Here is a 19621-nt window from a genome sequence, read left to right as displayed (position 1 = left end):
GTTTCACCCCTGCTTCTGTGATATCAGAGAATTGACAAAACTCTTCTCGGGGGAATAGTTCTTGAAGATGTACATAACTGAAAAACTACAAGCCATCACATAAATAAACACAAATATACATGAATTTTTCACAAGCATACAAAATTGGGTTGACGTAGTTCAGTTAACTTATTTTCATTTTATTTTAATGTAAATATTTCCATGCAGGCAAGACTGGACAACAGATTCTATCGTAGAGTTGCATCGGTTCAGTTTGATGTGAGGTACATAGCCACAAATGCTGAGAAATTCAATGAACCTGGAAGCCAAATAGTGAAACAAGCTAGGATTGTTTGTGATCTCTGTTTGAGGATTATTAAGTATGTACTAATTTGTTCTATAATACTAGATTTTAAGATTGCTTATATTATTTTAGTTGAATGTTGTTTGATTTTGTTGTTCAAATATTGTTGTTCACACAGAAAAATTACTTTCATCTTTTGGATATACACATATGCATCTTTCTTCAGATTTTTGCTTAAGGCTAGTACAGAAATTCCAGTTGTAACAATATGCAATACACAAACACAACCAAAAAACATCTTAGGTAATGGATTTTTTTAGTAATATTTTACTTTTATATTTTACTGTACTTTATAAACCAACATACCAAGAATGAAATATGTGGGCCCATTGTTACATCTCTTTTGACTTGCACAGGTCGTCAGCAGTTAACTTGGTCCACTGCTGAACTTGACATGCCAACCCTCACCATAATTGAGAAAGTTATCTGGAAGTTCAAAGTCAGTTTCCTTGAAACAAAACTTGATATTCTCTGTATGAGTAAATTGCAATGCACATAAAAGGGGGAACAGAAGGTGAGATTTCCTTCTTAAGGAGGGGGAGAGTTGTGTGTACTTCCAACAGGCATGACAAAGCTTTGTTTTACAGAGACTACATCACTTTGTTTTTAAAATGCAGCTCAAGTAGCATCAAGTGCAAATCAACTAAATATAAAATTCTGACCTATGATGGTAGCCTATTTTCTTTGCCCAGCCCTTCTTCTTGTGGAACTTGTCTGTGTTAAATCGTTCAGATCTCGTGCCCCTTCTATAAAAGTGACAGTGGAAAAAGTAAACAAAGGGCAGTTAGTATTTTCAGAAAGCTCAGTTCCTGAAATAAGTTCATTCACTATAACTGAAAACCTATCCCCATCTAACAGAAAGTGATAAAATGTTGCACACACACACACACACCATTTTGATCTAAAAAACATCAGATGGCTAAATTGTGATAATTTTACTGATCGTATTCCCATAAATTTTCTGTAAAATGCTGACTTTTTGTTATTTTTATGACTACATGAACTTCTTTGACATCCCTTTGTATTGGTACTGTTTTAACATATGGCATCTCTCACTTAAACCTATCTTTATGCATAGAAATAAATTGCTTGTACCAAGAACCTTCAATCTTTGTAGCTAAACAAGTATATTTGTGCAATGTGAGTAATTTACAAATTTAACTAATAATAATAATCCTTATTATGGACAAGATAGATTAATCTATGCCATGTTAAATTATTGCCAAGATATGTTAAAACTAGTTTGTAATCGAGAACACCATTCTCATTTTCTTAATTCTTTTATTGCTGCGTGTTTCATTTATGTAGTCTGGTTTTGTAAAGTGGATTCCTAACATGCAGCTTCTTTTTCTAAGGCAGAGCCAATTAGATGTGTACATTGATTAAGGTGGTGAATAAATCAGTCAAGTTCTTCATGAAATATTTGTCATTTTATATTTGCTATCAATATTACGGCAGTATTTTCTTTGTATTAGTGAAAATTAATTGTTGTCCATCCATTAATGAATGTTGAATTATGCCATTTTAGGGATAGACACTGTGTGGATGCAACAGCTGTGTACCATCAGTTAGTTGAGAATTACAAGTCATCCGAAAGTGACAATGAACCAGAAACCAGCAAAAGGAAAGTGGCGAGGCCAAATGTGAGGCTGAAACCACAACCTGTTGACTCATCGTGTTGGAAGAGACAGTGCAGGGAATTGTTGGAAATGCTTTGGCAGTGCGAGGACTCTGAACCTTTCAGAGAGCCTGTTGATCGCATGGAACATCCGGATTATTATGAAGTCATTGACACGCCAATGGATTTACGGACAATTAAAGAAGATTTGCTGGGAGATAATTATTCTAGTCCTATAGATTTCTGTAAAGATATGAGGCTAATATTTCAAAACTCCAGGAACTATAACACCAATAAAAGATCAAGGGTAAGTATCAGTAATCATTATGAAGAATATATTTTTATTGTTTATTTTTCTTCTGCCAACAAATATGTATGTAATTTTGTTGTTCAATAATATCCCAGGGACAGGTAATATATTAACACCAGGTGTGTAAGGGGTGACCTTCCACATAGTACACCCAAATGTCAACCTCACTTCCACATTAGTGCACCCTGGACTGAAGACTAACGAGGCTCTGGCGACTGGCCCTATGGCCAGTATAATTTTGTTTGTATTGTCCTGTTCTTTTGTCCTTATGTGTGCTGAGTGCCCCTTTACAGCCTCAGCTTTTAACAGAAGTCAGAACATTTTAAAATTAATTTTTTTAGTTATGCGACGTTAGAGTTGTTATTTATAATGGTAAGGGACTGGCCCCCGTATAATGTGAAGGAAGCAAAATAGCCTAAGTGCTGACACTCCCAAAATTTTAAATTCAATTCAATTCAATATATTAACACCAACATTTGAACACAGAGATTAAGGCTCTCTCTCTCTCTCTCTCTCTCTCTCTCTCTCTCTCTCTCTCTCTCTCTCTCTCTCTCTCACTCTCTCTCACTCTCTCTCACTCTCTCACTCACTCTCTCACTCACACACTCACTCACACACTCACTCAATTAATTTGGCTCGGATTACTTCATTCTTTCAGGTTTCTCTCTTCATTTGATTTTTTCAGAGAAAGTTGTTGACAATACTGTACCTAGTCTAGCCATAAATACTGTCACACACTATTTTGTGAATAAGTTGAATGTTATTTCGGATTTTTTAATTTCCTTTTAGTATGTTACACTTATATATATAATACACAAATAGCCCCAATTAGTAGGGCTGAACCGATACCGGTACTCTTACAGATTCCCACCGATACAGATACTTGAAAATTGCAATAATTAAAATTTGTTCAAAATATTGTGTAAATATTCTTCTCCAATTATATGCATCAATTTACCAAGAAATTTGCTTTAAAATATTCGAGAATTACGTGAGAATATTAAAGTACGTAGATATCATGTAATAGTAAAATATAGTTTTTTTGTGCAAAATAAATGGAAAGTTTGAATTTTGCATAATTTCCAGGATAATTAATTAGACTCCGTGAAAGTGTTGCGTGGCATTTTTGTAGACCCCAGGAAAGACCAATATGCCAGAAAAGTATCGGCTGGTATCGGTAGATGAATTCCAACTGATACTAATACCACCATCGGCTCAGCCTTACCAAACAGTTTTCAAAATGTCCACCTGTTGCCTTCACACAGGCTTGAAGTGTGTCTGGCGAGGTATCTGTTGCAGCACGGATGATCTCTGTGGGAAAATGTTCCACTGCTGCCATCAAGGAGCATTTTAAACTTTCAATTATAGGGTGCCTCTTCTTGCAGACAATCATCTCTGACCACAGTTTGTAGTCCAGGGTATTGAGATCAGGGCTAGCAGATGGCCCATTTGTCCCCTTCTGTTCATCTCCTTGTCCATTATGTATGGAGCACACGTGCACAATGAAGTAAGGATATAGCAGTAAAGATGATATTGTTAAGGAGTATAGTAGTGCAGACAGAATAAGAAATAAATCAGCTCAGCAGAGAATAGGGATAGTGAAGCTGCAGAAAGGAATAGATCAGGCACTGGTGTGAACAATGAATGAGAAATGATATTCTTAAGAATTGCAGTAGGGAAAACAGAATGAGAAATAAGTAGATTCAACAAAGAGTACAGATAGTCAAGCTGCAGAACAGAATAGATCAGGCATGGTTGAGGTGATTTGATCATTCAAAGAGCATGAGGCCTGAAAGACTATTAGTGAGAGCATACACTGCACAAGGAGTGAGAGAAGAGTAATGGAAAATTTAAGGAAGTGGTGAAGAGTTCGTGTGAAGATTATTAGAAGAAACACAATGGAAAAATATAAGTTTAGCTGAATTTGTATGCCGACCCACTCACACTGAAAAAAGTGAGAGGAGAGAAAATATAGATATCTAATGTACTTCTCAACAACTGTTAAACATATAGAAATGATTCATGTGTTAAAATGGGATTAAAAAAATGTATGTATTAATGGATGCTAGATATAGAGCCATGATGCATGATGAGCATGCACCTTACTATCTAAAGTGGCTTGTGCACAGCAGACTTTGCACTAAATCAGATAATGTGAAAACTTCAAGCATTCCATATCATTTTAAAAGTTGTGTTAAAAAATTTTGAAAAATATAATTTGTATAATCCACTTGATTTAATGCTGTATATTTTAATCAGTTTAAAAGTAAATATATTTATTTTGGTACGTGGCATTACAATCTATCATATAAGCATATACACTGCTAAAAACAATAATGAAGAACAGTATACACATTCTAAATGAACTACATACAGTAATCTCATAGATGTCCCCCTCCACCACACACACCTCTTTGTAAATAGTTATTATTTTTTTGTGATGTTTTATGTACCAGTTATTCATTATTGTACAGTATTATCACCTAATTGTTTTGGTGTCATGAATACTGAAACTGCATTGAGTTGATACAGTGAAATCTCAGTTATACGTTTTATGGGGGACAGAAGGGTAAAAATGTATAAGTGAGAAAAACGAATTATTGAAATATAATTAAAATGGTAAAATTAAGTACACAAAGGAAGGAAACGAGTACTACATATACACCAAAGTTTGCTGTATTGCACTAATCTGTTCTAAATCATTATTGTAAATTCACAAGAAATAGACATTGAAGGCACTGGGGGGGGGGGGGGGGGGTGAAAGAGGTACAAGAAATGTTTACCCGCTTGATCCATTCAGCCAATTCCCTGCAAAAAAACTATGCTGAACATTAGGATGTTTATCTCGATCTTATGTTTACTGTAACTCTCGTTTCCCCGCTTCATACGTTTTCCAAACCCCACCGAAGACAAAATTTGCCAGAAGCCTGTCCCGTATGCCAGTCGATCTCTCTTCGTTGCTTTTGTAGCAGCCTATTCATTCACAATGTGACCTTGATCTGCCTTACGATCGGGGAACAAGCGAACTATTGCCAAGACGATAGTCATTAAATGTTGCTTTCTCTAGCGTTTTAACACGTTCTAAAAGCATCACTCTGAGTGTCAGTTGTGCCTCCCCCCCAAAAAACTTATGTGGACAATTGAGAACATGGCTCAATCACTATTCCCATTTTTTATGTACGTAATCCTTCATAGAAGAAGGGGGAAGGAGAGATGGACTAGGTGGGGGGGGGGGGGCCTTGCTTGGAAAACTTTCCTTTCTTGTTTGCCAGGAGAAAAGTAAGAATAATTTGCCAATCGCGGTTATTGGTTTAGGAAATATCCGATATTGGTTTAGGAAGGAGTGAAAAAAACTCTCTAATCTCCTCTAAAAGGTAAAGTGCTCCCCTGTGCATAGGACTACGCCATGAAGGCGTATAGGGGGTGTGGGGGTGACGCCCCAAACTTTCTTGATCCGGTCGTGTGTGGGGGTGATGTGATCAGCATCACGCCCCTGACTGCCTTTACCCCCCAGGGTTTCCCCCAGGTACCCATGTTATTCGACGCTGGGTGGGTGCCGGGGCCGCTTCCAACGTTAGAAAAGTTCCCGGATTTGAACCGGCCGGGGATCGAACCCGGGACCTTTAGCATGGTAGTCAGACGCATTACCGACTGAGCCACTGCGGCGAATAATCTCCTCTCACAAGATATAATTAATCTGCAACAGCTGTGCAGGGCCAGTGGCATGCCCAGGATTTTTGAAAGGGAGGGGTTTAAGTATACTTTTTTTTTAGTAGTCAGCCCTAATTTTGCCATCTTTTTTCCTGCGTACAATATTCTTCTTTTTAAGAATACTGGGCCAAGGGGTAGGGGGGTATGATCTCCACCAACCCCCCCTTGGGCACACCGCTGTGCAGGGGTATTCACGAAGCAGCCTTCTTTTTAATGCAGCTATCTGCATACGAAACATTGCTCATGTGTCCCTTACAATTCAATAATCCTTCCCCCTTTCTGTAACTTGATTCAGGAATAAGCAAGCTGCTGACTAAAAAAAAAAAAAACATTAACGTGGTAGTCCAGCTTTTCTTAGTCTTCAACAAGTGCTTTATAAATATGGAGAAACTAGTACTCACTTTTATCCACGAAGCTGTTTTTTTCTTTTTCGATTAATTTCAGTGGCCACTACCACTATCCTCATTGGAACTTGCTGTACTGTTGCTTGGCGTTCGTCTTTTGTTTGTAGTTCTCTGGCTGTTAACTGTGCATCTGGGTCTATTTCCGGGCGATAACTGTTGTAGTAGGTCAAAGTGTGATGCGCTTGCCAGCTATCGATGTTTAGCTCGTGCGGGAAGTGCATTATGGCGTGCGTTTCCTTGATTTTGGTGTCTACGAGCATGTGGGCAGTGTGTTTGACTTGAACCTTTTGAATTTTGTGGCTATTGTATTTGATATGTTTAGCAAGACCAGTAGTGGGTTGGGCTTTTCTCGCATCTACTAGGTGCTGTTGGATTCTTTCATTGACAGATCTGATGGACCTGCCAATGTAATGTGCCTTGCATTCACACTCTGTATCGTATACACCTGGGTTATCAAGAGGGGAGAGGAAGTACCGTTTGTGTTTATTCAGTTTATCAGCTATTTTGGAATTTGGTTTGTGTGCTACTTTGATGCCATATGGGAGAAGGGCTTTGGATATGCGGTTGGAAGTGGTGGGATGGTAGGGGAAGGCAAACCATTTATATTGGCTGATGGAGGTAGATTGTGGCTGGGTTGCTTGCGGATGGGTTGATTGTCGATGGTTAGGGTGTCTAAACCTGTATTTCCGATTTACTGCACCAAGTGGAAAGTTGTGCTTCAGTGTAGCCATGTTTCAGGGCTATTTCAGTGATGGTGGCTATCTCCTCTCGTAGATCCTCTTCTCTGCAACAGTAGGAGAAGGCTCTTCAATAAAAGTTCAGCCACACATTGGCTTTTTGCTTGGGGGGATGGCTAGAGAGAGCATGTATGTACTGGTTGCCTGCATTTGGTTTTCTGTAGACAGTGGTTGTGAATTTGTTAAGTGCACGGCTGATGGTGATGTCCAGGAAGTTGATTTTTACCATGTTTTTCTTGTTCTACGGTGAAGTTGAGCCTGGGGTGGATTCTATTTAACTTGTTCACTAGAAGGTTGAGTTCTTCTGTCTTTTTGTATACGACTATTGTCGTCCACGTACCTTCCATATCGGATGTATTGTAGTTCTGGAGTGTGGAGTATCTCTTTTTCAGCCAGGTGCATGACGATGTTGGCTAAAGGAGCTGGTAGCAGATTGCCCATCACAAGACCCTCGGATTGATTGTAGAATATATCCTCAAACTGAAAGTAGTTGTATTTTAGACAAACTTCCAATCGAAAAAGAAAAAAACAGCTTTGCGGATCAAAGTGAGTACTAGTTTCTCCGTATTTATATACTACCACGTCTCTCTTTTCCCAATTATGAAAGTGCTTTATCTTTAAAACATGGAGGGTGGCTGCTACCGGCACCAGTGTTATGTCTAGCTCTTCCAAAGCAGTCCCTTGCCTAAATCCCTTCTGATAAACAAAACCGTAACTCTTATCTGGCGGATAACACAAGATTAATCCTTTTGAACACTAGAGTCAGTGGCGTGCCCAGGATTTTAGAGGGGAAGAGGGTTACATATAAATTTCTTTTTGCATCCCCGATGGTATCGTGGTAACGTTGTCATTTTGTAATCAAGGGGTTCCGGGTTAGATACCCGGTGGAGGCACTAAACTGTAGGTCCAGTCTCAATTAGCCTTCTGTGCATAAAGTGGACTTAAAACCTTTAGCGGACGGAGCCTCGCATGCCTGTATTCCCGTTGAAGCTGGCACCTTTGTAAGCGTGTGCTTTTCAAACTTGCCACTAGTATAAAAAAAATCGTAACTTTAGAACTAATTGTCGTAGAGAGAAGGAAATTGTTTTTTTTTTGTTTTCTTGTTAACACTTGGCTTTTAGCGGAGGTAAAATTTACACATTGTGTTTCCCAATAATTTGGGTTAACCAAATTTCGAGGGAAGCACGACAAAGACCACTGTATAAGGATATGTAATGCTCGTGCTGCAACTTTGAAAAAAATTATAATAAAACTGAAATCACGGCATTTGAAAATTTTGCGTAATTACGGAATTTCGTTCCTAGCGTCGTCGGCCCTATGGATGCTGGATAGACCAAAGTTTGAGGGACACACAATAAAATAACACTATGAGGATATGTAATGCTCGTGTCGCAACTTTGAAAAAAAATATAATAAAACTGAAATCACAGCATTTGGAAATTTTGCGTAATTACGGAATTTCGCTTCTAGCGTCGGCCCTATATACGCTGAATTGACCAAATTTTGAGGGATCACAACAAAATACCACTCTATGAGGATATGTAATGTTTGTGTCGCAACTTAAAAAAAATATATAATAAAACTGAAATCACTGCATTTGGAACTTTTGCGCAATTACGGAATTTCGCTTCTAGAGTCGGCCCTATGGACGTTGGATGGATCAAATTTTGAGGGGGAGACAATAAAATACCACTCTATAAGGAAATGTAATGCTCGTCGCAACTTTGAAAAAGAAAAATAATAACTAACTAACTAACTAACTCCCTAGCCTTCTTAAACCCGAAGGTTCATGGCTGCAGCAACACAGGCCTTCCATCTTTCCCTATCTTGAGCAAGTTTTAAATACTCTTTTCCATCCCTACCGATTTCCCTTAGGTCCATCTCAACGTTGTCCCTCCATCTTCGTCTTGGCCTTCCTACAGGTCTCTTACCATCAGGTTTCCCAACAAGAATCCTGTAAACTCTTTCCTCTCCCATTCGTGCCACATGGCCTGCCCACCTAAGTCTTCTTGATTTAATTATTCTAATAATATCTGGACATGAATACAAATTATGTAGTTCTAAATTATGTAACCTTCTCCACTCACCTGTCTCCTCATCCCTTTTAGGTCCAAAGATTTTCCTAAGGATCTTATTTTCAAATACTCTCAATTTATGTTCCTCTTTCAATGTAAGGGACCAAGTTTCACACCCATATAATACTACAGGCAAAATTACTGTTTTGTATATTTTAACTTTTAGTTTCTTAGATATTAAACGAGAAGACAAAAGTTTATGAAGAGAGAAGTAACATGCATTTCCTGAATTAAGCCTACTTTTTATTTCCTCTTTAATATAATTTTCATTTGTTAATATTACTCCTAAGTATTTGAATTTGGAAACTGGTTCAAACGAGTTGTTATCAATAATTAGATTTTGGTTATTACCTAACACTTGGTTTCGGCCTGTAAGCATATATTAGGTTTTCTCTTTGTTAACTTCCAAACCTATCTCTTTAGCAGTTTTGAAAAATATTTTAGCATTATTCTTTATTGTATTCACATCATCCCCCAGTAAGTCTACATCGTCTGCATAAGCTAACAACTGAGTCACACCATTTAATTTTAGTCCTTCTTTAGTTTCTTTTACCTTCCTAACAGCATATTCTAAGGCAAAATTAAAGAGCAATGGAGATAATGCATCTCCTTGTTTTAACCCATCATGAATTGTAAATTTGTCAGACATATTAATACCCACACGAATTTTACTTTCTGTTTCACTGGTGCATACTTTTATCATACTAACAAGCTTCTTAGGTATTCCAAACTCGACTAATATATTATATAATTTATCTCTTTTGACCGAATCATATGCTTTTTTGAAATCAATGAATAGCTGATGGACATTTTGATTATATTCCCACTTTTTCTCAAGTGTCTGTCTGATGTGAAAAATTTGATCTGTAGTTGATCTGTTACGTTTAAATCCACATTGATAATCACCTATAATTTCATTAGCATATGGGGTTAGTCTTGTTAAAAGAATGTTTGATAATATTTTATATGTTGTTGAGAGTAGAGAAATTCCACGGTAATTATTGCAGTTCATTTTATCACCTTTTTTAAACACAGGAACAATTATGGATTCTTTCCACTGTTGAGGGATTTCTTCTTTATTCCATATTAAACAAATTAATTTATGAATTTGACATATTAATGAATTTCCACCATATTTAATTAACTCAGCTGGTATTAAATCAATGCCAGGTGCTTTGTTATTCTTTAGCCTTTTAATAGCATCTTTAACTTCAGTCAAGTTAGGTTCTGGAACTAAAGGTTCTGCTGTGTGGACTTCATTTACTTCTGATTTATCTCCTACATGGACATTTAAAAGGTCATTAAAGTAGTTCTTCCATCTATTTAGAATATCGCTTGGGTCAGCTACAAAATCACCATCTTTATCTTTTATCAAGTTTACTTTAGGTTTCCATCCCTTTCGAAACTCATTTACACCTTTATATAAATCTCTGATATTTTTATTTTTGCTGTTTGTTTCAATTTCGTTAATTTTGCTTTTCAAGTAATCTCTTTTTTTACTTCTAAACGTGCGGTTAACTTCTCGCTTTACTCTATTATAATTGTTTAGATTTGTATAATCAGAGTTATTTAACCACCTAAGTCTAGCCTGATTTCTTATTTCTATTAGATTACGACATTCATTATCAAACCATGGCTTACTTTTTCTCGGTTTATGGTATCCTATACTTTCTTTAGCTGCTGATTCTATTGCATTACGTATGTGCTCCCAATTCTTATTTACGTCTGTTTCATTTATATTTTCATCATCATTTAAATCCTGCAAAACATCAAATCTATTTGACAGTTTAATTTGGTAATCTTTCTTAATTCTTTCATCAGTAAACTTTCCTGTATCAAATTTTAGAACTTTTAGATTTTGCTGTTTATGATTTATCACTGAGAGTCTTTCTCTTAATTTAGCAATTACTAAATAATGGTCACTGGCACAGTCAGCACCTCTATGTGTACGAACGTCAATTATACTAGTATGCCTTCTCTTATCAATGAGAATATGATCTATCTGATTATGAGTTTTACCATCTGGAGAAGACCAGGTATATTTATGGATATCTTTATGTTTAAAAGTGGTACTTTTCACAATTAAATTCTTTGAGGTTGCAAAAGTAATTAATCTTATACCATTATCATTACTTAATTCATGAAGACTTTCTTTACCAATCGTGGGTTTAAATGTCTCTTCTTTGCCAATCTGTGCATTACAGTCACCTAACAGAATTTTCATATCATACTGAGAAAATTTATCAAAGACCTGTTCTAACTCTGTATAAAAATCATCTTTAGTATTATCATCTTTATCTTCCGTTGGTGCATGTATGTTTATTAAAATAATTTTACACCACCTACCCTGTAAAACTGCATATGATATCCTATCATTAATAAATTCTACTGTTTTAAGAGCCGAGATAATTCTATTATTTATGAAAAAGCCTGTTCCAAAATTATGATTTTCAGTACCACCATAGAAAAAAGTATAATTTTTAGTTTTACAATTCCCTTCTCCTGGCCACCTAACTTCCTGGACAGCTACTACATCTAATTTATACTTAACTATCTCATTAACTGTACACTGAAATGCCCCAGGCCGGTAAAGGCTCAGAACATTCCAGGTGCCTAATTTAATATCCTTATTCCTAACGTAGATCTTATCCTTAGTCCAGGGACCTCCCAAAGTAGTCCCCACCCGGAGATCCGAACGGGGGACTATTTTACCTCCGGAATATTTTACCTTGGGAACATCCATGGCCTTATATTGCTGTTTCTTGACATTGTTTTTTTACAGTGCAGAGTTGTCAGCTCTACGCCTAACCCCAATATGAATGGAGGAACTACTACACAAGACGAACACAAACACATTAGACAGCACAACTACTACACAAGACACACACAAACACATCACAACTATAACACAATATAAACACAAACACACCACAACTACTACACAATATAAACATAAACAAACTACACACCACAACTACTACACAAGACAAACACAAAGACAGCATAACTACTACGCAAGACAAAACAAACATATTAGACAGCACAACTACTACGCAAGACAAAACAAACATATTAGACAGCACAACTACTACACAAACATACTAGACAGTACAACTAAAACACAAGATACATACATACACATTACCGATACTACACAAGACAAACAGAAATACATTAGACAGCATAACTACTACATAAGATAAACACAAACACACTAGACAACACAACTACTACACAAGACAATCCCAACCACACTAGACAGCACACCTACTACACAAGACAAACCCACATAGAAGCTCACCACAACTACTACACAAGACAAACACAAACACACTAGACGCCACAGCTACTACACAAGACAAACTCACACACTACACAGCACAACTACTGGACAAGACACCAAACACATAACAACCACTACACAAGAAAAAAAACACACAACAACACAAGATTATGAAAAAAAAAAACTTGGATTAATAGGTTCTAAAAATTGTGCTTTCACGTTCCTAAAATAGGCTCTAAAAACCCTAAAATAGGTTAAAAAAACATAAAATAGGTCCTTAAAATCTTAAGTTAGGCTCGAAAAATCTTGAAGTAGGTTCAAAGAAACTTAAAATAGTTCAAAATTCCTGAAAAATGCTGATTAGGTATAGTCAATGGCAATGAAAATGGGACACCTATATACATATACAATATATATACCTATATATATTATATATATACACACTTATATACAATAAATATAGGAGTAGAAAATATGTAATAAAATAAGAATGGAAAATTTGGGGGGGGGGAGATATGTTTATGTAGAACACTCGGTTACGCACAATCTTCCATGACCAGTGGCGTGCCTAGGGTGGGCGTTAGTGGGGTCATAAACTATCTTTTTCCCAGATTACCTTAAAAAGGAACGTTGAATCAGGGACGGATTCAAAACATAATTATTGAACATTATGATGTTATAATATCAATTGCTTGAACGAAAGATACAGGAGTTACTAAATAAATTGTTCTTTCGCATGAAAATGAAACTTAGGTACCTCAACCTAATTGAAAATCTATCAAATTATATTCTATTTATTTTCTTATATTTATAATATTACATTATGTCTGTAGCAGACGTTGTCTGTTAAAGTATCTCAGGCACAACCTAATTTTTTGACAAATAATTATGTCAACTCTTCTGCTATGGAGTGGATTCTATTAATTTTATTCATATATCTTAAGCCATTCTGTAACTGGCAGAAATCAGTATCAGCGTAAAAAAACCTGTTATTTGGGGTTTGTACGCTTCTGCTCAAAAAGTGGTGGCGATAAGCGCCCCAGAGACCTCGTGCCGTGGAAATGGAAATGGGGTAAGGTGAAGGAGGCCCCTAATAACGTTCGGTTTCGTACCATAGTCATTAAGGAAGGTATTTTTTTTCATAATGTAAAGAGGGTACAACATTTCCCTCTATAAAACTTGATATGAAATATTAATGATTGATGACACTGTAATCCAAGAAGTCATTGATCAATCAAGGGATTCCTATTTCCTTGTTGGGTGTCAAACACATGTATTTCAACAACACAATATTTTGCAAAATGGTTAACGTAACCAGTAGGCAAGCATTGTCTGTAGTGATGCAAGTCTTTCATTTGAAGCAAATAGAATTCATGGTGGAGTATAAAGAACCCATGTTTTCATGTTTTAGCAAGTAGGTCTACAAAAAAATGTATTACAAATTTTTACACAATTCATCAAAGTGTAGATAATATGTAACCATTATTATTTAATTAATTCGATTTTTCTTGCATAACACAAGAAAAATAATAAAACTGAAATTGTGGCATTTGGAACTTTTGCGCAATTACGGAATTTCGCTTCTAGCATCGGCCCTATGGATGCTGGATGGATCAAATTTTGAGGGACACACAATAAAATACCACTCTATGTGGATATGTAATGCTAGAGTCGCAACTTTGAAAAAAATATAAAAAAACTGAAATCACGGCATTTGGAACTTGTGCGCAATTACGGAATTTCGCTTCTAGCGTCAGCCATATGGATGCTGGATGGACCAAATTTTGAGGGAGACACAATAAAATTCCACTCTATGAGCATATGTAATGCTCCCGTTGCAAATTTGAAAAAAGAAGATGGAAATTACGGTGTTCAAAAATTTTGCGAAATTACGGAAAAATTCGAACTTTGGGATTTTGCCCCTGCTTCCCCCCTGGACTCTTAATTGTCGGAAGTTACTTAAAATGTTGCTTTTTCTTCATTCTTACATTTGGAATTAATTTTTTTAAAAAAGATGCAGTGGTTGAGCAGTTATAGCCTTTTATCTTCAATTTATCCCATACTAACAAAAGGGAAAAAGTGCTCATTTCAATTGGCACTTGCAGAAAGAAAAAGGTACACAGTGTATGATCGCTGCTTTATTTCAAAAACATTCACACGTTAAACATAAGTCACAGTGTTCAATAATTCGTTTATCTGCAATTTCGTTCTGCATAATAAAAAGTACTGCAACGTCTTCAACAACCGTATTATCTTTAAATATGACTGTAATGAGACCCAGTTGAACCCCCCCCCCCCCCCTGCAGGCCGCTGTCGACTCCCCGTCCCTTTTTCAGCTTGTTTGTAATGTTTACGACAGGCTTGGAAGTGTGGCGCCAGTGACTTGTCTGACAGCTTGAAAGATATCAATCTGCTTCAGGCAGATACGACTTGCGGAAGGAATGCAATGAACAAAAGCAGGATTATTTAGCACAGGCCAATCTTGTTCAAAGGTGCATATCCCTCCCCTTCTCTCCGATGCAAGGGACAAAAATAGAATTCAAAGTTGAGAGTCTGGTCCCATGTTTGCAACTGATAAGAAAACCTGTATGGGAAGGGGTGGCAGATGTTATCATCATGGAAATCTTGGAACTCCAAGAGCAGCATTCTTTCCAGTAAGCAGAGTTAAAAACATATAACTGAAGTCTTTTCCTTGTTGGGATTAAACTCGTTGAACGTATAACTGGAAAATCGTATAACTGAAATATAATAGCACGCAGCCTTATGGGAATTGGCAGGGACTGCCAGAAAAAAACGTACTATCGCGAAACGTATAATTGCAATTTCACTGTATAAACAAAAATAAATTCACAATTATAGGCAGGCACATCAAAATTTAATGACAAGAATACTGAATTGCAAGATACACTGAAGTATGTATCAAACTTCTAAGAATAAATAGGTGGATATGGGAATTGACAGTGCCAGAGGCAGTCAATGCACTGCAAAGAGTCAATGTTTTAGATTTGAATTATTGGTAAGACACACATGCATGTTTGTTTTGTTTCCTCAACTATTTACTCAATTCTTCTGAATTACCATGATTAACATCAGGAGGCTGAAAAGTGATGAGCTTTATGTGGTTTGTAAGTACTTGGATGGACAATGGAAACCTTTATTTTCCCATGGCATTGAAATATTGAAGTGTTGTTTGTCCAAGTGTATTGTTCTCCAGAAAGATAAAGTGAGAAATAAGAAACAATCCATGATCCTGTTTTTTTTTCCCCCTACACTAGGTCTAGGTCTTGTTAATTTATCCTTGTAAACAGAAGTGACTCTAAAATACTTTAAACATTATAGTGGTTGTTCTGGATATCAAATAGGTAAAAACTCTTCAGATGAGTGGATTGATTCAGTTGCTACTGCCTGCAAAATAAATTACATATTCTTTATAATTCAGGATCTGGAGATACTGTTTTATTAAATACACTGGTTATTGCATGATTATATGATCTGACGTGGAATTTCAGATTAAGTGTGGTAAAACAAATTGTTGAATTACTGTGAACAAAAGTGTGGTGCTTTACGTTGATGAAAGTCACAATAATGTGATTGTCTGAATACTTCTGTGTATGTCTGCTATGATATTGCTTTCTGTGTATAAATTTCATAGAAGGAGAGGGGAGAGAGTTAAGGTGACATCTGTTGTCATTTTGAATACATTAGTATTCCTGTGGTTTGAATTTCATTGCTTGTTCTGAAAAAAATGTCAGTTGGGTTGAATGTTTCTCCCAGCAGGATTGTGATCTTGAAGGAGGCAGTTCTAACAGAAATTTTACAGCAAAACTAAGGAACTCTGGTATTTACACCTATTATATACCTCACAACATCAGGTCATTAAGATTGTCAACACGAATATCATCTAGATATACTCACCCCTCCCTTCGTAAGGTAAGATGCTTTGTTCATGTAAATGATGTCTTGCACTTCTTTTCAGCTATCTGCTTAAAATTGATATTTGGATTGTTTTGCTTATTTTTATATGTTATAGACTAGACCATCATCTAGGCATGCTACCCCTTGCACTTTTCTTTTGTATGTTCCAAATGGACTGCTTCAATCATGCACTTGTTTTTTTTTTATCTTTAAAATTAAAATTAAAAATAGACTATTAAAGTAAAGATAATATGTGATGAGAAAACACTTTTACATAGCATGGAATCATGTGACATTAAAAAAATTGTTTAGAACAATATCGGAGAATTTTGTTGTAGAATTTTAACAAAAAATGCACACTTGACCAGGATTTAAACCCAGATTTTGGGTCTGTTGCTTTACCAATACAACTACTGACTTTGCTTGATTTTTCACTTCTGCTGTTTTCACCGTGTGAAAATTATCCCAGCCAGTGATATTACAACAGGATCTCTTATGTTTGAATTACATTTGTCACTCAAGATTCAAGTTAGTGTAAAAACTTAGCAAAATATTCAGGGTTGTACCTGAGTACTGGTTGAGTTGCATTTATCTCTACATCTTGTGTGTTGCCAAAACAAAATGTGATATAAGAATCAGATTTGAATAAGAATTTAACATATTTTGGTTCTGCAGACCTTACAATGTGTTTCCTGATAGAATAATAGGAAGATATACTATAACTTTGCATTGTATATTGATATTTTTATATACATGTGGAAAATGATTACTCAAAGCAGCTTTACTCTCAAGAAGAAGGTACTTTTTTTTATAAATTTTCATTTCCTGACTGGAAAAAAAGTCTTGTAGATATTGTTTTCCCCCTCCACGACATGCTCTACCACTGAACCACTGACCAGACCTCTTCACATGCCAACATTTTCACATGAATTTTGCAATTGCCTCTATTTTCCTCTAGCTTTCACACTGAATGCTAGAGGGAATTCGAGTATGTGCCTAAAGTTAATCATTCTTTGTGTCATCATTTTTTGTTCGTTCATGTAGTTTTTCGCACTGTGTACTTACAAACATTACAAAATACTTTTCTATGCCACTTCCTCAGAAGGAAATAATTGAATGCCATAACTAATTCATCATTTATTTTATGAAGATGATGATGTGGTTAGTACATACAGTCAGGTCAGGAGTGTGGATTTATATCCTGGTTAAGGGCATAACTATGTCCCTGTGGTTGTTTTATCATTGAATAGTCCTTTTCATTGTCAAAATTATCCTTTTGGTCATAGAAAACTGATAGAAAGTAATGAAAGTGCAAGAATATAAGTTGATGAATGAAGAGGACACGTTGGAGTTCATAGAAGTGCATGTGATTAAAAGTAGCAAAAATAACAATGTCATCTTTTTTGTTATTCCTGCAACTACACAAAATTTTCAAATGTTTCTGAAGGATATATGTAACTCCTTGAACAATCAGTACTTTAAAGGTATTGCTAAAATACATTTTACTCTACCAGAAACATTTTCTGGCATATCATAATTCCATCAGAGCATCTGGTTTTAAATATCACTAACACTAACAGTCATCAGTACAAAACTTTATCAGGCTATTCATTCCCAAGAGAAATAAAAATCTACTATGAATTTGCACCAGTTGGACTGTGACAGGGTGGCTGCTCACCAGGAATTACTTGATTTCTGTTAATTATGCGTGAATTATTGGCTTCGGGAATTATCCATTAATTCTGCTTGAATTTTTCTCCGTAGACATGAAAAATTGCAACTTTTATTAATCCAAATCCTATTGAATTGATATACATATGTATAAATGCCCTGAGACAAGTTTTTCACAGTTTATCAAGAAAGAAAAAGAAAGCTACGTGGAAAATAAAATAGAATCCCCTCAATCCGTTGACTTTGTTACATCCTTTGCAGAACAGTCTACCTGACAGACGGAAGATTATTGCAACATAATATATCTTAAAGTTGATTAGGTAAATTTGAGTTTTGAAGTTCTTATACAATTAATTATTTTTTGTAAATTAGTATATCTCGTAACATATGTGACTTGTGTTTGTAGATGTACGAGGAGTGCTCAAAAAGTAATGCCCCACATTTTTTTCTCAGCTAATATTTAATTGACGTTAATGATATTGCTAAGGAATATTGTTGTATGTATCCTCTATACATGTTATTTTTCAACATAATCTCCCTTCACTGCTACAGCCTTACGTCACCTTGGAACAAGGGCTTGTATGCCATCCCTGTACCAGCTTGCAGGCTGTTTCTTCAACCATGTTTTTGCAGCACGAACCACACTCTCATTGTCATCAAATTTCACACCATGCAGTGCATCCTTCATTGGCCCGAAGAGATAGAAGTCGGAAGGAGCGAGATCAGGGCTGTAAGGAGGATGGGGGAGGACAGAGAACCCCAATCTGGCGATTGCCTTGGTGGTTTTCAGGCTCGTGTGTGGTTTTGCATTCTCATGCAAAAGCAACACATCCTTCACATTTCTGTCTGGTCACACTCTCCTGTAGCGTTTCTTCAGTTGCTCCAACGTGTTGATGTACCTGTCAGAATTTACTGTTTCACCTTGGGCCAAAACATCAACAAGAACGACCCCAAACATGTCCCAGAACGCTGTGATCATCACTTTACTGGCAGAGGCTGTTGTTTTGAACTTCTTCTTTCGTGGTGATTGTGTGTGGTGCCACTCCATCGATTGTTTCTTTGTCTCTGGTTCGTAATGGTGTGCCCACAAACCGTTTGAATATTCACCACACTTTCGTTCTCGGCCACCAAGAATTCAATTACCGCTTTCTGTTTGTAACGAGTGTCACACAGACCTGCCATCTTTACTCACCGCTACACTGCTACCGCCTATCGGTCGAACATGAAACTCTGCACACAAACTAAGGAAGCATCACAGTCAGACTGAGGAACAGGACACTTCGATATCTTGAACCAGTAATGAGAAAAAAAATGTGGGTCATTAATTTTTGACCACTCCTCGTATTTTGAGTCTTGTCTATGAAAAATGACAACTGTAAACTCTGCAACTTAAATCAAATATTTTAAATAGATTAATGTTTAATTGAAGTGAATTAAATTTTTTTGATACATTGGAATCACACAGACCCTTTAAATTGTTAATATATTTGTGTGTCTGTGTGGGTGGTGAGAGGTGGTAATTCATAAGACTGAAATACAGAAAACATCTGCTTG

At 36.3% G+C, this 19621-nt stretch overlaps 1 protein-coding gene across 3 annotated transcripts in view; it reads left to right on the top strand.

Annotated features, from left to right (window-relative positions):
• Positions 1 to 19621, top strand: part of LOC145988683 (PH-interacting protein-like) — a 105872-nt gene that overhangs the window by 75456 nt on the left and 10795 nt on the right. Inside the window, exons 13-15 of one of the 3 annotated variants that reach the window (XM_083123760.1) lie at positions 208 to 359; positions 1872 to 2268; positions 16259 to 16411. In XM_083123760.1, coding sequence (XP_082979886.1) covers positions 208 to 359; positions 1872 to 2268; positions 16259 to 16411 — 702 coding nt within the window. Of the gene's footprint in view, positions 1 to 207; positions 360 to 1871; positions 2269 to 16255; positions 16412 to 19621 lie in introns of all 3 variants that reach the window. The other 2 variants (XM_083123759.1, XM_083123761.1) reach the window with 2 other exon arrangements.

This window comes from Lepisma saccharinum, chromosome 6, assembly GCF_977018435.1.
Source record: "Lepisma saccharinum chromosome 6, izLepSacc3.1, whole genome shotgun sequence".
NCBI classification, from domain to species: domain Eukaryota; kingdom Metazoa; phylum Arthropoda; class Insecta; order Zygentoma; family Lepismatidae; genus Lepisma; species Lepisma saccharinum.
Note: the sequence above shows the minus strand (reverse complement) of the source record. Positions and strands in the feature narration are given on the sequence as shown.